General features: G+C 36.9%; 2 protein-coding genes across 3 annotated transcripts in view; one reads left to right on the top strand and one right to left on the bottom strand.

The window, feature by feature from the left end:
• LOC117325827 overlaps positions 1-21,842 on the top strand; it is a 95,600-nt gene that overhangs the window by 18,508 nt on the left and 55,250 nt on the right. The window contains exons 3-10 of one of the 2 annotated variants that reach the window (XM_033882314.1): positions 1,613-1,660; positions 15,466-15,516; positions 15,829-16,232; positions 16,543-16,711; positions 17,459-17,578; positions 18,827-18,936; positions 19,174-19,312; positions 21,504-21,612. In XM_033882314.1, the coding sequence (XP_033738205.1) occupies positions 1,613-1,660; positions 15,466-15,516; positions 15,829-16,232; positions 16,543-16,711; positions 17,459-17,578; positions 18,827-18,936; positions 19,174-19,312; positions 21,504-21,612 (1,150 nt within the window). Of the gene's footprint in view, positions 1-1,612; positions 1,661-13,164; positions 13,206-15,465; positions 15,517-15,828; positions 16,233-16,542; positions 16,712-17,458; positions 17,579-18,826; positions 18,937-19,173; positions 19,313-21,503; positions 21,613-21,842 lie in introns of those variants that run through there. The other variant, XM_033882315.1, reaches the window with a different exon arrangement.
• On the bottom strand, positions 2,560-13,075 carry LOC117325829 (golgin subfamily A member 6-like protein 22). The gene is made up of 6 exons (XM_033882318.1): positions 13,023-13,075; positions 11,859-12,409; positions 9,579-9,716; positions 7,182-7,247; positions 6,243-6,736; positions 2,560-5,675 (listed from the first exon to the last, which is right to left on the bottom strand). Exons 2-6 carry the CDS (start codon positions 12,382-12,384, stop codon positions 5,532-5,534), a joined length of 1,368 nt encoding a protein of 455 aa, XP_033738209.1. The 5' UTR covers positions 12,385-12,409; positions 13,023-13,075; the 3' UTR covers positions 2,560-5,531.

Raw genomic sequence — 21,842 nt, 5'->3', positions numbered from 1 at the left:
GATAGTAGGTCATGACAATCTCGGTAATATTTACACAAACTCGGTAATAGTTACATAAACTCGGTAATATTTACACAGTCTGTACCAGTACATCGCTACTGTCACTATACTATATGTACAGTGTTTACACTTATTTACACATAAATATTTGCGCCGGAATATATACAGAACGTGTTATTTAACATTTAAACCACTATCGTTATCCAACTAACCCAGATGGAGTAAACTATCGTGTGTTTGTGTTGCCTCGATTTCAAAACAGTCACGTGATGATTTAAAAATAATTTCCGCGCTAAATTTAGAGGGGGATTCCCAACTAAATCGAGTGGTCAAGCTGGACATAGGGATCGACTGTGAACATTGGGACAGCACAGAAATATATCTGGAAAGGAACAAAACACGTACATTCAATGAAAATAACAACGTTTTTACCGTGATGTCCCTTTAAAACAGACTAGTGAAATGACCAATTAAAACAGACTAGTGGAATGACCAATTAAAACACCTAGTGGAATGACCAATTAAAACAGACTAGTGGAATGACCAATTAAAACAGACCTAGTGGAATGACCAATTAAAACAGACTAGTGGAATGACGAATTAAAACAGACTAGTGGAATGACGAATTAAAACAGACCTAGTGGAATGACCAATTAAAACAGAATAGTGGAATGACCAATTAAAACAGACTAGTGGAATGACGAATTAAAACAGACCTAGTGGAATGACCAATTAAAACAGACTAGTGGAATGACGAATTAAAACAGACAAGTGGAATGACCAATTAAAACAGACCTAGTGGAATGACGAATTAAAACAGACCTAGTGGAATGACCAATTAAAACAGACTAGTGGAATGACCAATTAAAACAGACTAGTGGAATGACCAATTAAAACAGACTAGTGGAATGACCAATTAAAACAGACTAGTGGAATGACCAATTAAAACAGACTAGTGGAATGACCAATTAAAACAGACCTAGTGGAAAGACCAATTAAAACAGACCTAGTGGAATGACCAATTAAAACAGACCTAGTGGAATGACCAATTAAAACAGACTAGTGGAATGACCAATTAAAACAGACTAGTGGAATGACCAATTAAAACAGACTAGTGGAATGACCAATTAAAACAGACCTAGTGGAATGACCAATTAACCCACCAACAATGATTGCCGTTAGAAACCAAAGTCAATATACTACAATAAACACAATCACAAGTTAGTGGAATGCGTTTAGCACAAAAAAGGCAAAAATAACACTACCGCTAAAATATGAACGTTTCCAGTATATAGTTGGAGTAGGGGCTAATATATTTTTCCTGTAAATATAAACAAGATGCAGACGTTTGTGCTGAACTTACTCTTAGATCTCAGTCAACCAAGAGACAACGACATCGTGTTACGGGGATACAAATGTTGGTGTTACATTTTCTACACATTTCAATAGCTAGATAATAAATCAAGAAAGATAGTCTTTGTGTGTGCTAGGATTTGTAAATAAAGTAAAATAGAGTGTGTGCACTATGATTTGTTTTTGGTACATGTGCTTTACTTAGTACATGACTAATATTAAAACAACAGAAGAGTTGAAATGATCCTTTACTTTACAGGCGATTGACGGTGACTCCGCCAGCAGAGATGGTAGTACGCACCGGTTGGTAAGTATATCATAGGAAACATACAAACCCATACTAGCATTAACTTGATGCTTTCCGGGGTATTTAAAAAAAAATGGTAATCAAAGTTGATTTCTGACCCACAATTGAGATGAAAGTCGGTATCATACTAAGTCGGTATCATACTTGGTATTCAGAAAATCATGATGAGGTCCTAATATCTTATATTCCATCAGAAATTCTAATAGGATTCAGATAAGACGTGTATTAACCATCATTTGGGATCGCCTATCGTCCACCCGTCAGGTCCCTGTCTTCCTCAAACTGTTATTTGAACACATTTTGTTGCAGAATACCCAAAATTGTGCACATAAGGACCTACTGATCACATTGATACGAAGAGCAATATGGCCACCAAGCAGCCATATTGGATTTCAAGGCTAGATTTTATTAATTTTGTTAACATATAATATAGGCCTTTATGAACTAGAACAATTTGTCCTCGAGGTAGCTATCATTGAATTCAGGGTCAAATTTGAATTTGTTGATGTGGTAATTATGGGACTCCGTGATTGAAAGTCGAGGTCATCAGGTCAAAAATCAAGTTAAATATAACTCTTTATTAGTAAATAACAGGCTGCTTTATCACAATCGACATTATTTGATGTTAACATCAATGGAATTATTTCTGGTTTATAAATCTCTTCCAATTGGCTAATAATTATTGAGGTCCAAGATTTCACTATTACACATGTATCAGGATATATATACAACTATACAGCTTCAGAGATGTATCTAGGTCTCTGAAGGACTCTAACAGTACCTAAAAAACACCACAAAGAATAATTAGTACCTAAAAAACACCACAAAGAATAATTAGTACCTAAAAAACACCACAAAGAATAATTAGTACCTAAAAAATACCACAAAGAATAATTATGTTAAGTTTTACATTTTATTGTAGTATTTACAGTTGTAGATATGTTAAGATCTATTGTAAACAATATCAAGATTATTAGCCTGGTCTGACCTTCATCCCACGTCTACTGGTGAATGTTGAGGACAGAATGTGTTAAGAATTTGACACATAATCCCTCAGCAAAAGTTTATACCAAGGGCTATAACTCTGTTGAGAATGTGACACATTTTGCAACATATAAACAATTAATGTTTTGAAGTAACTTTTGCTTGAACCAATAACACACAAGGATACCATGACATCCATAGTATCATAAGTACATTTTAAAATAAATCAATTATCGTAGAGCAAATACTGTCTATGAAGACCATCCAAGGTCATGACAATGTAAAGAGTACAATTTAAACATCTGGTTTTATCATGATTGCATCACTATACTTAATACATATCTAAAAACAATAATTGATACATCAATATCAAACGTACCCTAAATCATTATCAGAAAACACTCAACAACTACTGATGGAAGTCATGCGTAGGAATATAATAAATCAGATCCAACAAAAATGATAACAGACAGTTGCTGGTACAGATCATGTTAAATCATTGCATCAGGTTAAAGGCCAGCATATCAACCTCCACAAAGGTCTATAATAAACGAATATTGTGTACTGAAATAAGTACAAAATGTAAATATAAATAACAGAGAAAGCTTTATACATGTCACAGACAGTCGACCTTCACATACAAGACAGTCCATTAATTATAGCACTTTATATAAAACTGTGGTAATCCTAAATTGTAAAATTAGACCAGCTAAAACATCTTTTAAAAATCTTACATCAACGACTAAAACCTATTCATTATAAAATGTTAGTTTACTGAAATAATTCAATATCGTTTGATTATATGCATTTCTTAATATTAAAAATGTCATTTTTTGACTGAAAATATAAAAGCACTTTACTCTGTATAAAAAATCAGTGAAGTAGGTAATGTAGCACTTTTAAATCAAAAGACTGTAGTTATAACAGAGATTATTACAGAGGCGTCATGTCATTGTGTATGATACAGTAGAGATGATAATGCTGCCTGTGTACTTTAAAACACATTGAGTACCCTGCTGCCATACCGCAAGAACAATCTGCCATTGTAAAAAATATTGATATTCTGCTATATTCGTGAAAAACATGTGATATTCAACAAGAAATCATTCAATATCATCTATGTAAAAATACTGTCTCAATTCAATGCAAGTAAAATAATTGTTTGTTTGAAAAAATACTTTACTCTTAAATTTGGTCAAAAGCGACTTGAGAATGAGAAACATAAAAATTTGAAAATTTTTAAGGACAAATACATGATTTCTTGTCAAAATAATGATATAAATGAAACATGTGTTACAAAATTTACAGTGAAAAACTGATAACTATAAATATTATGGGTATTTTGGCAGACATGCCACAGTTATCTCCCCTAACTACCAAACACTATTGCTGCCATTTTATTTATGGAAGGGAGACTACTCTATCAGAGGAGAAAATTATATCCATTAACATTAACATACAAAACAAGATGTGTTTAGGCTAACTGTTAGGACAAAATGTCCTGTATAAACAAATATCAGTTGCCTAAACAGTGAAAAAGTTACTATATATATATCGTTATCTTAACACACAACTTGGTCATGAAAACACTTTGAGATATCCCCAGTATTCAAGCTAATAAAACATATATTATATATATCATAATAAAATAGAATTTTAACAGTTGAAACTGTATTTTCACTTAAGAGTTAAACAGAGTTTTTGAGTCATCATAGTTTGAGATAAGAAAGTTTGACTGAAGTTTGATGTCAAAGTCACAAATCCAACATGTAAAAGCTGCTACGAAAGCATGGAAACAAAACGTTCTAATGATTACAGTAATGAGCTACACGAAGCAAAACAAAAACATCTGTACACAACATTGTGTCTCTGTTACATAAACAACCTCAATTCAAGGTAAATTCATTGTTTGGGACACGAATATTTGATAAACATAATTAATGTAACATATACAGTAACTCTACATGAATAAATATGTAATGTAAATAAACAATGAACAGCAATGGCTACATAAATACAATGCATAGATAGTATTGCTGTAATCTCTTGTTTAAAAACACCAGGATGAAAATCACAGATACCTTTTCCCATTCATATTACAATCATACCTAATGAAATTATGGCAACTTTATGTCTACACACCTCACTATCAGAAGGGCATGGACAACATTATACAGTTATCAAATGGGTATGAGGGCGATAGTAATTTAGCCCGATGGCAACCGTTGTTGAGGAGGGGCTGACAAAATTACTATTGCCCGAATTACTCCATTTGATAACTGTTTTATTATACCTTTACATTTTTTTCTCTATATAGATATTTGTGCTGGTATGAGAATCTGCTATATAGTCCTACATTAACTTGACAGACGTTTGTATGACCCTTTTAGTGTTTTGGCTATCTCTGTCCGTTAATAATGACTCGATCTCTACGTCTGTGGCATTTTGAAAACACGTGTGTTGATCCATGTTTGACAGTTTCGTGAGAGCTAGAGAAAACAAAATCTTAGGCTACCGTCTGTAACAACAAACAATCTGTGTCAATTCAGCGCTTGCATGTCGTTGTGTCTTTCAAACGTTCTGACGACGTTACAGCAGGGGCGTGACAGTTTGCCGTGTGACAGTTTTTTCGAACTGTCACACGGTGTGATAGTCCTGGAAACACATGCGCAATCCTCTCGAGGCTGTTAGTCAAATTATCACATTACTTTAATATAGAGAAAAAAACGTAAAGGTATAATAAACAGAGATGTTCTCTATCTCTCCCCTGTACATGTCGCACTGTCAGAAAGGCATGGCCGACATACTTAGGTGCACTCTAACTCTCCGCTGTACACACTCACTGTCATACTCTCACACACCAATGATCACATACACACCACCACAATCACCTTGCATACACAGCTGCCTGCTGCATTTGTAAGAGGAGTTGTCGTTTTTCTGCCTCAAATTGAGCCATCATTTTTCTCTTTTCTTCTTCAAAAAATTGCTTCAGCTGTTCTTTCTCCTTCTCCAACTTAACAGCTCTTACCCTCTCTTCCTCCCTCTCCTTCTCTATTGTCTCTTTCTCCTTCTCTAACTTAACAGCTCTTACCCTCTCTTCCTCTGCTCTTACCCTCTCTTCCTCCTTCTCCTTCTCTATTGTCTCTTTCTCCTTCTCTATTGTCTCTTTCTCCTTCTCTATTGTCTCTTTCTCCTTCTCTATTGTCTCTTTCTCCTTCTCTAACTTAACAGCTCTTACCCTCTCTTCCTCCTTCTCCTTCTCTATTGTCTCTTTCTCCTTCTCTAACTTAACAGCTCTTACCCTCTCTTCCTCTGCCCTTACCCTCTCTTCCTCCTTCTCCTTCTGTATTGTCTCTTTCTCCTTCTCTAACTTAACAGCTCTTACCCTCTCTTCCTCCTTCTCCTTCTCTATTGTCTCTTTCTCCTTCTCTAACTTAACAGCTCTTACCCTCTCTTCCTCTGCCCTTACCCTCTCTTCCTCTCTCTCCTTCTCTATTGTCTCTTTCTCCTTCTCTATTGTCTCTTTCTCCTTCTCTATTGTCTCTTTCTCCTTCTCTATTGTCTCTTTCTCCTTCTCTAACTTAACAGCTCTTACCCTCTCTTCCTCTGCCCTTACCCTCTCTTCCTCCTTCTCCTTCTCTATTGTCTCTTTCTCCTTCTCTATTGTCTCTTTCTCCTTCTCTATTGTCTCTTTCTCCTTCTCTATTGTCTCTTTCTCCTTCTCTAACTTAACAGCCCTTACCCTCACTTCCTCCTTCTCCTTCTCTAACCTCAGCCTTCCTGTTTCAACATGCCTCACTGTCTCCTCGAGTGCCTTAGCTTTGTTCTGCTCTTGTATGATCCCGTCAATGGCTGCATTAGCCAACTCTTGTGCCTCGTTTCTAGCCTCCATGACAATGTCTGCATCCCTCAAAACTTCTAGTTTCTCCCTTTGTTGACGGTCTGCCCTATTCCTCTCCTGTACAGCTCGCGCCTGCTCCATAGCAACCTGGTTGTTAAGGAGACGAGCCCTCTCCTGGAGACGGTCTTTGTCACGGCTTATATTGGTCACCTGTTCATCCTTTTCAGCCAGTTGGTTGATCAGATGCTCTGTAAAACAGTTTAATTCGGCATAAATATAAGAATTGTAAATTTCAATACTGGTATTTCATGTGCTCCCATTTTAAAATCGTTGAGGTCACATTTGGGTTATATTAGTGTTAAAATCCATTTTGCTTTTTTAATGCTGTATTTACTATCCCCAATGTTTTGGATCTGAATATGCCCTGCCTGCTGTTTTTCCATTAGATGTTTCTACTTTCGTTTTAAACACTACATTACATTCACTGTGTTAACACATGTACAAATGTGTGAGGACATTTTAACACTTCTCATGGCTCCAACCTACAGATGATGACTCAGTAGTTTAAATATGGAGACCAAGGGTAAAATGTACTCTCTATACACAGCAAACAGTAATGTTACATATATTCAATATAAGACGGTATAGTGTATACATGCAGTTATATAGATATATCTATACATATTGTATTACCTATGCCAGTACCTTTGATGCGGTTCCATTGGAAAACAAACTCCTCTTGAGTTGGCTCTCTTCCATCTAAAAAAACAAAACAAAAATTTAATAAATGAAGCATAGATCTAGATGACAAACAAGTATGATAGGGGTGAAGGATATATGGATATTTAAAAAGTTTGAAGTATTCAAATTTATCAAAGATGAAGAGGTCCAGTGATGTTTATAGGAAGTGATGACTACAGATATAGAGGAGGATGGGTGATGACTACAGATATGGAGGAGGATGGGTGATGACTACAGATACGGAGGAGGACCGGTGATGTCTACAGATATGGAGGAGAACTGGTGATGACTACGTATACAGATATGGAGGAGGACCAGTGATGACTACAGATATGGAGGAGGACCAGTGATGACTACAGATATGGAGGAGGACCGGTGATGACTATGTATACAGATATGGAGGAGGACGGGTGATGACTACAGATACGGAGGAGGACGGTGATGACTACAGATATGGAGGAGGACCGGTGATGACTACAGATATGGAGGAGGACCAGTGATGACTACAGATACGGAGGAGGACGGTGATGACTATAGATATGGAGGAGGACGGGTGATGACTACAGATATGGAGGAGGACCGGTGATGACTACAGATATGGAGGAGGACCAATGATGACTAGATATGGAGGAGGACGGTGATGACTACAGATACGGAGGAGGACCAGTGATGACTAGATATGGAGGAGGACGGTGATAACTACAGATATGGAGGAGGACCAGTGATGACTACAGATATGGAGGAGGACCGGTGATGACTACAGATATGGAGGAGGACCGGTGATGACTACAGATATGGAGGAGGACTGGTGATGTCTACAGATATGGAGGAGGACCAGTGATGACTACAGATATGTAGGAGGACGGTGATGTCTACAGATCTGGAGGAGGACCGGTGATGTCTACAGATATAGAGGAGGACGGTGATGTCTACAGATATGGAGGAGGACCAGCTGCAGTGATGACTACAGATATGGAGGACTGGTGATGACTACAGATATGGAGGAGGACCGGTGATGTCTACAGATATGGAGGACGGGTGATGTCTACAGATATAGAGGAGGACTAGTGATGTCTACAGATATGGAGGAGGACCAGTTGCAGTGATGTCTACAGATATGGAGGAGGACGGGTGATGACTACAGATATGGAGGAGGACCAGTGATGACTACAGATATTGAGGAGGACTGGTGATGACTACAAATATGGAGGAGGACTGGTGATGACTACAGATATGGAGGAGGACTGGTGATGACTACAGATATGGAGGAGGATGGGTGATGTCTACAGATATGGAGGACGACCAGCTGCAGTGATGACTACAGATATATAGGAGGACTGGTGATGACTACAGATATGGAGGAGGACTGGTGATGACTACAGATATGGAGAAGGACCAGCTGCAGTGATGACTACAGATATGGAGGACTGGTGATGACTACAGATATGGAGGAGGACCGGTGATGACTACAGATATGGAGGAGGACCGGTGATGACTACAGATATGGAGGAGGACGGGTGATGACTACAGATATGGAGGAGGACGGGTGATGACTACAGATATGGAGGAGGACGGGTGATGACTACAGATATGGAGGAGGATGATGATGACTACAGATATGGAGGAGGACTGGTGATGACTACAGATATGGAGGAGGACCGGTGATGTCTACAGATATAGAGGAGGACTAATGATGACTACAGATATGGAGGAGGACCGGTGATGTCTACAGATATGGAGGAGGACAGTGATGGCTACAGATATGGAGGAGGACCGGTGATGACTACAGATATGGAGGACGACCAGTACTAGTGATGACTACGGATATGGAGGAGGACCAGTGATGACTACAGATATGGAGGACTGGTGATGACTACAGATATGGAGGAGGACCGGTGATGACTACAGATATGGAGGAGGACCGGTGATGACTACAGATATGGAGGAGGACCGGTGATGACTACAGATATGGAGGAGGACCAGTGATGACTACAGATATGGAGGAGGATGGTGATGACTACAGATATGGAGGAGGATGGTTATGACTACAGATATGGAGGAGGACCGGTGATGTCTACAGATATGGAGGAGGACCAGTGATGACTACAGATATGGAGGAGAACCAGTGATGGCTACAGATATGGAGGACAATAATGACTACAGATATATGGAGGAAGATCAGTAATGACTACCGATATGGAGGAGTTCAAAACCAGTGATCATGATGAAATTAGGTACACAAATAATATTGAGGAGGACTGGTGATGACCATAGATAATATGGAGGAGGAGTCAAGGACTAGTGATGGATGTACAAGTCTGAGAAGGAAAGGTATTCGTGATGACTTACAGATGTCGTAGCATTCGTGGAGGACCAGTTGAACGTCTGCTGAGAAAGCATACTGCCTTGTTCCTACATAGACATTTACCACGGCATCTTCCCTCTGAACCAAAATATGTACTAGGCTGGCAAATGTCACCTCGTCACCTGTCAGATTGGGAAAGATAAAACAACTGTCAAAAAATTGACCTTAAGCTTCGAATTCATTAGATGTTACATATATGCAGTTTATATACAGGTATATATGCATATATAATATATAATACATCTCTTTTTATGAAAGATTTCAACTCTTTTTTTTATGTGGCCTTCAAATATGAGAACAGAATTATTTTCTGTATTATATTGAATCAATAAGCTCCGACTGAAACTTTCAATTTAGATATTTATAAGTATATATAAAGACAAGAGGTCAATAGGACCTGTATCGATTGTCTAGATACTTAAGCAATTTATCATGGCAAAATTTTCTGATGTATAATTATATAACTAGGGTGCAACAATTTGGGTTTTGCATGATCTTATTTGATTCTTGATTCTAACATCTTTTGTTTTGATTATTTACAAGGATAGAATTCATTTATTTTTAGAAAAAGAAAAGAGAAAACTCAAAAAGAAAGAACATGAACATAACATGAGACCTGTATATATACTGGTATTTTGTTAAAAATAAAAAACATAGCTTTTAGAGCTGTGTATTGCAAGGTTGGCAGCAATACGATTCGTATCAAGTTACAGGGGTCGGGATACAATATGTATCACAATATATGAGAAGCTGATGACCTATCAGATATCTGGTATTCCATCATACAGTAATCATGTTTTGTTTGTGGTATTTCAGGAATATTTGAATTTTTGTCTACATTTGTTTCAAAAGACATATATATGTTTTCCACAAAGCCTTCTTGAATTTAGATAATTTGGATTTGAAAGAACTAGTACTCTAACAGGCAGCTTTAAAGCCGCTGGAACAGCCTTGTCAGCCATGTTGTTTACTACAGCTAACGTTGGTCACGGGAGATAACTACAAATTTTCAAGTATCACGATACAAATCAAAGATAGACGATGCATTGATGCACCACTGTGCGATCCAATACATTAGCGAATCATAACACCACTAGCCTTGACTACAACATTGTGGTCTTGGCCTAAATAAAAGCTATCAGGCAAATGAACAGTATCATCATGTACAGCAGTTTGCTTCCATGAAAATGGAAGTAGATTCTAAGACATACTGCAACAAATCAAACTGAGATTTGCACATTCAAAATTGAGAAATTAAATTAATCAAAATCATAGAATTGTTTCGATTCACCAACTTCTAATAGTTATGTATGTACGTAATAAACATAACATTTGGTTTCCTAGTCCCTTTAATCAAGACAATTGATTAATAAGCTGGTGCACATGCTGTTTCAGTTGAAAAACACTCAGATGATATGAGTCATTCCATCTCTAGATCTTCTTCCCCTTATATTTAGTACATGTACACCACCCTTCTGCCTTGAAGCAGTGGGGATCTACTCTACTTTTATAAAACAGTAAGATATCTTCACCTAAAAATGCTTCAGAATAAAACATATCAATATTCAACTTCTTATGAAGACTCACCTCATTTATTTTTAATTACTTTCTGCCAAAATGGTGCCAGACCCTCCATTTAAAATATGCATACAACATTATGTTGATTGTTCCCTATACACTTATAATTATCTTGACTTCTTGACCAAATTAATTTACTGTAAAGAAAGGATTTTGTCCCAAGAGGTGGGAGGGGGAGATCTAGACACTTCATTTGGTAATGATCTTATTGGATCAGAATTGGCATGAATATTTAAAGTTGAATGATACTCTATGTTGTATAAATGGAAGGCCTGACCCAATATATACTATAGGAGCTATTTTGGACATATTTGGCTAGAGCTGATGAAGAATATTTGGATGAAATTAAAGAGACCGAGAGGGGTAGAGATAGCTGGTAGATCTAGAGCTTGCAGAAGGGCAGGACCAAATAAGGAATAAAGAGATAAATCTTTTAAAATAACCTATCTGATGCACGGATGAAGACATTTTGCTCAACCTTGATTGAATCTTCTTATTCCTAAAGAAAAACGATATTTCAATTATTTTCTTCTTTCTGTTGTCAGGTCCCATCCCTCTAGCCCTAATGGGCTGATACATATAAACTAGTATATTGCAACACAGAGTACATATTGATCATGCAGTACAAAGGTCCATATTGCACTGAATTGATGAAAAGTGGTTATATCAAGGAATAGAAGCTGTACCTCTGTCACGAAGAATTTCCAAAGCATTCCTAATATGAGCATCAGTGAACTTTAACATTTCCTTGATGACCCTTATGTGAGGTTTGATCATCTCCTGGCTGATCCAGTCCTGTGATGGATCAGACACCTCCACTGTGGTGACCAAAGTGTAATGTTCTTCTAAACACTGAACATAACGTTGATGATATACAATCAAATCATCATGTTGACGAGCAGATCCATAATCCAAATGCTGTCCATCATAAGAATACACATATAAACCACCAGGCACTGCAGTCCACCACACTGTGCCATTCTTTAAGGATTCCCAGAAGTCTACTCCTAACAATGCATTATTTTCCGACTCTAGTCCTTCCAGAACCTGTTCTATGCACACATCCTGCATCCATGCCATAACCATATCATATATGTAGCTTTCGTGATGATTAGGGTTTGCTGTTTCAAGGCGCTCATGTGCTGTCAGGAGAAATTCTCCTAACACTGAATCAGACTTGAGGAAAACTGGAGCGATGTTGTGGTCAGCCATACTTCCTTCGTAAATATATATTAATCTAAAATAATAAAAGAATCATAAGTTAAAAGTATATACATCATGTAATTAGATTAGATACATGTACATGTATTTGACAGTCACTATATATAACATGAATGCCAGAGTTTGCCCAAAAGAAGCTGCAAATAGTAGAAATCAAATCAAATATATCTTATACTATAATACATTTTAAACTATATATAATATAAAAGGTGATATATATGTAGAAATTGTGTGCATTATGCCTTTTATTCATAATACCAAACTATCGTACATGACAATTGGTGTAGACTGTTTAGGACATATCCGTTTATTCGGAGTGTTTCCACCGATAATCTGGTATGCAATAAAACTTAACATGAGACATCTTCAAAACTAACACAGGCCACGTTATGTATTTTTACTCGATTTCCTGAATTGGTTGAAAAACGTGTTTGTTTTTCTTCTGAACTCGCACCGTGTGTTGATATTTTGTGTCACGTTATTCTGAACTGTCAAATTTACAAAACATCAGTAAATAACGAAGCATGATCACCTTGCATTACATATCGGTCCTTAAAATTACATTGTGTTGGTGTGAAACTGTAAAACTGTAGAAATAGAAAGTTATAAAGCCGACTTCTGATGCTTACCGAACTAGATCAAGTTGTTCTATTTTGGTAAAATAGACCGTTCACCATTTTCTAACAACAATGGTCAGACGGACGCTTGAGTTGGTTTTCTCTTCAGCTCCTCTTCTCAGTAGAACGTTTGAATGAGTCGGATGCTGCAATTTGACTGGCTGGCGGGGAAATTGCGGCAAAATTGGAATTAAGGTTGTCCACGATAAACCCCATAAAAGGCGCTTTTGACACTAATTTTAATATAAATTTTCGGTAATGTGTATTCTGTTATGACTAAAAAGGCATTTCTGCATTTACAGTAGGCCAAAATAGGCACATTTTCTTCGACCATACACACTAACACAGGGACATAGGCCTATAATAAGGTTGTTATAGCCTATATTATGTCCCTGCAATACAGTAGCATTTTTTTTCCTTTTAAAATTAACAGTTACGTGGATTTTTTGTTATTCAATTACATAAATAATATCCAATTAACGATTTTGACCAGTCATTTTTGTGCACAGCTACAGACGGATTGATAGGCGGATCTAAAAGTAAAAGGGTCAAATCGACTGAAATTTTTAAAATCTTCTCTACTCATGATGTAGCCGTAATTATCGGGTGCTTTATCGAATGTGAATTTCATGACCATGGGGTGTCACGTTTGCCTCTGGTAAGGGGGTAAACTTTATATAGGGAAATCACATTTTTGATCATTATTTGTTTGATTTGTATTGGAATTCATTCTAACTTTGTTAACAGCATGGGATGGCAGTTTGATGGTATGCACATATGTTGGCCCTGACTGACCCCCTGGGCAGATGGGCAGGGCCAGAAATGGTCATGCAATGAAATTGAATTTTAATACTTCAAAACGCCCGTGACCGTTAAAGCCACATGCTCCAAAACAACCCGAAATTCTAGTTGCACACATTTATTAATGGCAATCCAAGATGCTCATTCATATATGGAGTTATATTTTTTATTTGAAGGTAAATTCAATTGAACTAATGTTTTTGAATATGCTACATTTTATTTAATCCAAAATTGACATATATAATTATCAGTATACATTTGAAAACAATTCATCTCAAGATTTTGATTTGACTCTAAGGATTTTAATTACAACTCACTGAGAGTCACTGACTCCTGAGATTTTGATCCTACTTTCGTTTATTTCATTCACTATTCAGTACAAGTTATAATAACTATAATTTACTTGTTATCAAATTGAATACTTTTAACCAATTAATTTGTGTTTTTTTTTGTTGATGAATTCAATATGTTTAGTGAAAATGTCTCCGCGCGCAATCTCCAGTTTGTCAACATTTGACCCTTGACAGGTATGCTCTCCTAACATTAAAATGACAACTGGTCTGGACGCTTGACCGAGGAAGTCCTTGAGACATTAGCATAAGTGAACTTTGCCTAATAATGCTTTCATTTGAACATATTAAAAGAATATTCACATAATAACTGAACAAAATAAAGATAGTTTACATTTAAGTACTTAATTTTAAAATGTAGCAATATGCATACAACACTTCGGTGAAGTTGACAATGTTCAAAAGCTAACCAGCAATCCAATAGATGCCCAGCAAAATCGGAATTTAAGTCTATTCCCTTTTCTTTTTCGGTACTTTCCTGTGAATCATTTCCGTTCCCAAGGAAATACTCAGGTTTTGCTGATTCCACTCACGTTTGCGTCTTTTTTTTTTGCAGAATCTGTCTGCGTTTTCCTAAGTCCACGCTTTCAGTGTTCCGCCATTTTTGTATGGACTGTAAAACTTGTCATTGCATTGTGGGACTAATTTTCAGAGAATCTTGGTCCGGCAGCCACAGTTATTATTTTTGGGAATTCCCCGTATACTTTCATAAATTCACATTTTCGTTCAGTTTCTGATTCACGATAGTCTGTTTAATAGGTATGTATCGAGTCGAAAACTGTAAAAAGCTCAAAATATAAACATTGATATATGTTTCTTCAGGAGTATTGGCCTTAAGGCCCATGGGCCTCTTGTCTTTACAATACACTAGTATAGCTAGCTCTTGAAATATGGAATGTTTCCAGAGTCTTACAAAGGCAGTAGGTATTTAGGAGGATGACTCATGCATGTAAGTTAAATTTCTTGAACAAAAAAAATTATAATGTATTATTATTATTTCCATTCCATCGTGTGTCTAGAAACAGCTAGTCATGGCATACAGTTGAGTCTTGACAATTTCAGAATTCAATTCACCATTTATCAGAAATCTGAAAGGTCAGAACATGTTGAAACATATGTCCCTTAATTATTATAAGTGTCAAATTTCATTTTGGGGAGTCAAAATATACTGTCAGTGGTCTACAGGAAGCCTGGCGAGTAGATAGAGTTTGAACATAAACATGTAAGTTGAGATGGTTTAATATTTGATCATTTATTGCATAAATATGTTTATAATACCATGTGTCAAATTGTTGATTTCACAGGTTGGAAGTCTGAAGAAGCGCCGCAACCGATATATTTACATTGGATTGTTTGTAAGTATTTGGATGGTGTGGCCTAACTGGCCTTGGGGTTTGACCTAATCAAATATATTATCAATAGTCTAACTGTAAGTGTGATTGATGGACTAGACAAACATGTGGCGATGGAAGTATAATATTATAAATACTAAATATTGTCATCTGAAGTATATTTATGACAAGAATGATCATTAAATAAAGGAATATTTTTGAAACAAAGAATGTCAGGAGGGTACAGAATTTTTTTTTCAGAATCATTGGCAAGCTTTAGGTCAGATATTGATGTGTGACAAGTTGTTAAAGTAAGCTTGTATATGTACTTCCCAGGTGGCTACACTGTGTGGTCTAGCTATTGGCTTAGGGCTTGGTCTCGGACTCAAAAAACATAATGACAATGCCAGCAACACAAACGGGCCCCAAAGTGCTGCAAATAGTCAAGAATCACAGCAAAATGGCGGATTTAAAAGTGATACAGTACCTGTTGCTATGCCATCCAATGTACCACCTCACACAACTGCCTCTCCGTATCCCGCAACTGACTCCCCCACAAAAACTGTTGCCAAGGAAACAACACCTACCTCGACCAAAACTATGGCGGCCATTAGTATGCCAACCTCAACAACATCAGTTCCTACCACCTCACCAGGCCTCACCACCCGCAACATGGGGGCTAGTTCCTGGATAGACCAGCCCTGTGAAGTGAACAAGAAATCTTGTCCCTGGAAAAATGGGTTTGTACATAGAAAAATACTGAATTTAGAAAAAAAATCTGCTGTACATGTTTGAAGGTGCTGTTAAAAAGTCTACTCACTTGTGCCTCTGACTCATTTATGCAATCATTTCAGAATAACATTGAAGCAGTTCAATCCTATAGCCTTTTGAAGCATAGGAAACATAAAGGACCCAAATTTTTCAGGAAATTCATTCAAATGATACAGGAGGGTCACATTTTATCTGAATGCACCCTATTCCTTTGACATGTTTTCAATTTAAATGGATAAAACAAACAAGAGTGTAAATGATGATGTTGATCGCTTTCAGACGTACCCCTCCCCTACTGCTGGTGTCACTTGATGGGTTTAGAGCAGAGTATCTCCATCGGAACATGACACCTACCATTGAAAGGCTGAGGGACTGTGGTGTACATACTCCATACATGAGGGCCACATACCCAACATTGACCTTCCCAAACCACTACACCATTGTCACAGTAAGTGAAGATAACACCATTGATACCCTATACAACTGTTCCCATGGCAAATCCACCTACATACCTACCCTTGACCTTTAACCTGTACACTATTGTCAACCTTGACATTGATCTCTCCATGAGAAGGAGCACAGGTTTTGAATATGTTTGTTGTTTCCTTGTTGCTGACTTGGGTTTACTAAACAAGGACATATTTTGATAATTAAGTAAAAGTTGCAGAATTTCAAGGTAGTCAGGCCAGTATAACATCATAATACTCAATAAGGTTTTAATTTTGGGACCCTATCACTGTTCTTGGATAATGATAGCTATTTTGCTGGCTTATAATTAATTGCAGATAAATACAGTGAATTGAAGGCTATGATAGGTCACAAGCTTGGATGGTAGGTTTGGAGTTTGGTTAGGTTGGATATTTTAAAACACAAGAGAAATAACATCAGATTTAGATGATCATTACAGATGAAAACTGTAACACCACTTGCTCTTGTTGTAGTTATTGTGTTTGGTGATAGAATGGCTTGTGTTGATGTACATGTGCAGGTACATCTGTATATGCATATCTGGGCCATTGTATGGAGCATGTTGGAGGTATAGTATCCCTAAAAGGCACCAAGTCCACATTCTTATGATAAATTATATAATATGTTAAAAAAAGACTGTATTACATGTGATGAAATAGATGTCTGGTTGTCTACTATCATTAGAATCTACCCAAGCTATGATAAGATATGTATGATTTCTTGACAGGGCCTATACCCCGAGTCCCATGGAATTGTAGACAACAACATGTATGATGCAGTCCTTAACCAGTCATTCAGCCTGGGAGGAAATGTCAAGTACAACCCACAATGGTGGGGTGGAGAACCGGTCAGTATAAAATCTGTGAATGTTGATAAAGTTGGAAGTTATATTATCTTAGCCTGAACTATGTCGCCCTTTTGCGCTGCAATATTGTGGCATGCAGAATTCTATGTTAAGTTAAAAATCTGCAAGAATTATGAATGTATACTCTTCAAAAGGTTTATGTAAAATTGCTTTGAAATGATTAAACTAATTGAAATATAAATATTGTATCAAAACATCTTTGCACCCAAATAGTACCAGTAAAAACAATAGAAATATCTTACTTTTACTATAGTGTCTCCATGTGTTTTGAAGGTTGAGGTTCATGTACCAGGTCAATTCTTTGACCTTTGAAGAAGTTATACAAATCTTGGAAAAGTTGATGTGTCACTTGTTTATTTAAACATTTTGCCTTCAGAAGGTGTTTAATGATTGATAAAAATATGGGTGTTTATTAGAGTGACTGGTAACAAAGTATATCTAGAGAGTAGAACATTGACATAATGCTCATAGTACAGATTGTTTGTGATTTTATTCGTCTTGTATTGTCATACATAACTGGTATTTCATAATGCATGTTGCTTGAATAACAAGGCATCACAGATGATAATGAATCCCCTTGCTCTAGGAACGAAACAATAAAATCTATAGTAATGATGACCTCAATTTAGACACCAAGACATGCAGTGCTTCAAATGTAAACTCACATGAGCTCAGAGGGATGATGGTTGTGAGTATGTTTATTAAGTTTCAGGACACTTTGGTTGTTCATGAAATCTGTAGAGCGAGGATGTCATTTGGTAACAAACCTATGTACAGACTGTCAAATCCCCAATAACCCCTGGCTGACTCGTTGCAAGGAGATAATTACCAGAAATATGGATTGAATCCAATGGGTCTCCAGTTGGTTGATTTAAAATAAAGGATGTTCATTGACTTAATATCTTATATAAAACTATTAAAAGGTGAAGCACAACTATCTATTGAATTCTGATCAAAATTGATGCAGAAATAAATCTGCATTTGAGTAGTGGGTCATTCACGACAGGCATGGGAGACATCTTTGCCTGTTGTGATTGGCCCCTACTTGTATGCATAATTTTCTTACTTCAATCATCCATGCAGACTTTCGGGTATCCTGCTTAGGATCCAAGAACCCAGAATTCCACCGATACATAACCTCAGTGGCATTTGCTCTAACCCCCGTTTACAGAAATAAATCTGGTTATATTTCTCCAGTAAAAATGTAACAAGGTAACTTTTAAATGACAGATCTGGACCACAGCTAAGAAACAGGGCAAGAAATCAGCATCTATGTTCTGGGTGGGATCTGATGTCAACATCTCGGGGATACAGCCAGACCTTTGGAGGATGTATGATGGGTAGGTAGAGACCAGATTACAAGTAGAAATGAATGGTCTAGAGCTCTGTGTCAGAAGGTCAAGTCAGACAAGGTTGACAGTAGAAGATCAAATTAAGCTCATTTTGACTCCTTTCAGTAAAGGTATAGATCCTATGTTGATGAAGAGTGAGATACTTGTATTTATATGTAACACAGTTCAGTGGTCAAAGAAATGTTTTTTTCCAATTACTAACTTGTTATTTTTTTTCGGTTGTAGGTCAGTGACCTTTGAGGAGAGAGTGAATAGTGTCCTTGATTGGTTGAGCTTGCCAGAGGCTCACCGGCCTGACTTCATCACCCTGTACTTTAATGAACCTGACCACATTGGACATGGTAGTGGGCCAGTCAGTTCACAGGTAAGACTCCATCAGGTTGTTTGATTGAGAAGTTTTTTATAAACTTTGTCATTCACTAGCTCAGTCCAGTTTAAAATATATTTAAATAAGTGAAAAAGTGATTGTTTTTATGGGATTTTTAGCCCATCATCATCATTGTGCACAGATTTTTGTTTCTGATAAAAAGACTTCTTTTGTAACACTTTGATATTATATATATCAGAAACGAAACCCTGTGGATTGAAGGCTGTTCAAATAACCCTTCTTCTGTAGTCTCGCTCATCTATTCATCCTTAAACAATTTGTGATAATGCTACTTTTAGTCCATCATCAGATCATCTTTTCATCTGGCTGAATAAAGTCTTGTTGCAATTTCACTTTTTGTCAGAGTCCCTAGTTGTGGATGTTCTCATTTGAGAATGATCTGGTGAACTAAATGGTTGACAGTGGACCATCTTGAATTCTGGCAAATGATGTTTGTTTTACTATTTCTCAGAAAGTACTGCATTGATCAATTTCCCAAGTAACTTCCCCATGTTCCTGGCAGATTGTCCATGATCAGTATTGAGTGACTGGATGAAGCTTACAGACAGCCATCTTGGGAATTAGACAATAGGAGATTGTTACTACTATTTCTCAGAGAGCACTCCATGGATCTTTCTTTTCTTGGTACCTTGTGCATGTTCTATTTTGAGACTGATTGGAAGAAGAAAATGATTGACACATGACTGTCTTCAACTTTGAAAGTTGAAAATTGTCACTATTTCTGTGGAAGAACTCATGTATATTACTGGAAAACAGAAGTTAGCCTTAGTCCCTTATTGTATATACGGTAAACCTCCGGTTAGTTCGAACAAAATTAAATAAATATTGACGAACCTGTTCGAATTATTCGAAATTATGCTTCAGAAAATAAGCGTGAGTTCGAACTATTCAAGTCAATATCGGCGAAAATCTCGGCTGAGTAAAATCATTAGACACAAACACATCCATCGTAAATCTGATACGTAACAACGGCGGCCTGAACAATGGCACATTTATAAGTAAGTAAAATGATAGTATTTCATTTAATTCAATGTTAATTGATTGTTAAACGTTCTTCATTTCGCGATAATTATGATCATGATGGTTACTGCGCGAAGCCGCTCGGTTAATGCGTAGCTACAGTAGGCCCCAAAACAGTCGCAGGTTTTCAGGTCGCAGGTTTTCGGGTAATACCTTGATTGGCAATACTTAAGAGATGTCCAGTCACAATTAAATAATCATAATGCTAAGTTAACACTAGTTATATGTGAAAATACACGGACAATTTCTTAGTTTGCCATACAGTGCGAATACAAATATCGCATGTTATTTATACATTGTCAAAATTTGCAATCAGCTGTCTCGTGCGTGGTGTATTTTGCAATGTAAAAAAACTGAATTAACGCTAAAATATGTGGCATATATTAAATCACAGACGCATTCTAATGATCACACATACAATCTAATAACCTAAACGTGCTCGCTGATCAAATTTAAATCTTGGCATTTTTTCAGGGCCGGTCATCGGGGCAGAGTCGTCGCGAGCTTTCAATGGAGTTTGTCGAAAAAAAATCTTACTTTACGTTCTTCATTTGCTAAGTTCGAACTATCCGAAATGGTGTCAGTTATAAACAGCCAGAGTTTGAACTATTACTAGCTAAAAAAATATTGTTTTTCTAGAAAAAAATGTGTGTTCGAACTATCCGCGTGTTCGAATTAATCGGAGGTTTACCGTAGTTAATTTTCAGACTGACCGGGAAAAAGAAATGGATTACAGGAGGCTATCTAGTTTTCTTAATTTTGTTTTGTTATTCTCATAAAGTATTCGGCAGATTTCTGCCAGGTTTCCTTTGTAGGTTCCTCTTTGTCTTTAGTTGGGAATGTCTAATTTTTGAAATGATCAGAATAACAAAAGTCATATCAAGTCAATACAACAGATTATTAAGAGAAATCAAGATGATAAAGATTTGGCAATGGTGGATGCCAAGATCGTTATGATATCTCTCGTGTGGTTAGCATCCACTGGCACTATTGTAAGGGACTAGGGTAAAACCTTGCACTCGGCCTGTTTTTCACTGTCAGTCTATGACATGCATTTCCTTGGTTATATCTAGAACCTGCAGACAAGGGCAGGCCAGGTGATAGCCAGGTAAACATTTGTTGTAAGTTTGGCTATACATTTCCCCAGGTAGACTCCATGCTGACAAGGGTGGACAAAGTGATAGCAAAGTTGATGGATGGACTGTATAGCCGTGACATTCATAACTGTGTAAACCTCATCATACTTGCTGATCATGGTGAGTAACACAAGTGTATTCTTAATTATTTCTTTAAAATATAAATATTCAAATATGATGAAAGTGAATTTTGCCCTGTTGGATTCTAGAAAATATCCATTAATTCCAATTTTGAGAAAATTTAACTGTATCTTCTCAATTGAAAAGGTAAGAGTTCTTGCAAGAAAGGATGAATAAACCCAGGTCATCAGATATGTTCAAAATTTATACCTATATGTAGGATTTATTGT

Source organism: Pecten maximus, chromosome 4 (genome assembly GCF_902652985.1).
Source record: "Pecten maximus chromosome 4, xPecMax1.1, whole genome shotgun sequence".
In the NCBI taxonomy this organism is placed as follows: Eukaryota; Metazoa; Mollusca; class Bivalvia; order Pectinida; family Pectinidae; genus Pecten; species Pecten maximus.
This window is presented reverse-complemented; position numbering and strand designations above follow the sequence as displayed.

Coding starts and splice junctions, on each gene's coding strand:
- LOC117325829 (XM_033882318.1), bottom strand. CDS start 12,384: ATGGCTGACCACAACATCGCTCCAGTTTTCCTCAAGTCTGATTCAGTG. Junction 9,717..11,858: donor GGAAATTCTTCGTGACAGAG/GTACAGCTTCTA, acceptor CCAATCTGACAG/GTGACGAGGTGACATTTGCC. Junction 5,676..6,242: donor TAAGGGCAGAGGAAGAGAGG/GTAAGAGCTGTT, acceptor GAGGAAGAGAGG/GTAAGAGCTGTTAAGTTGGA.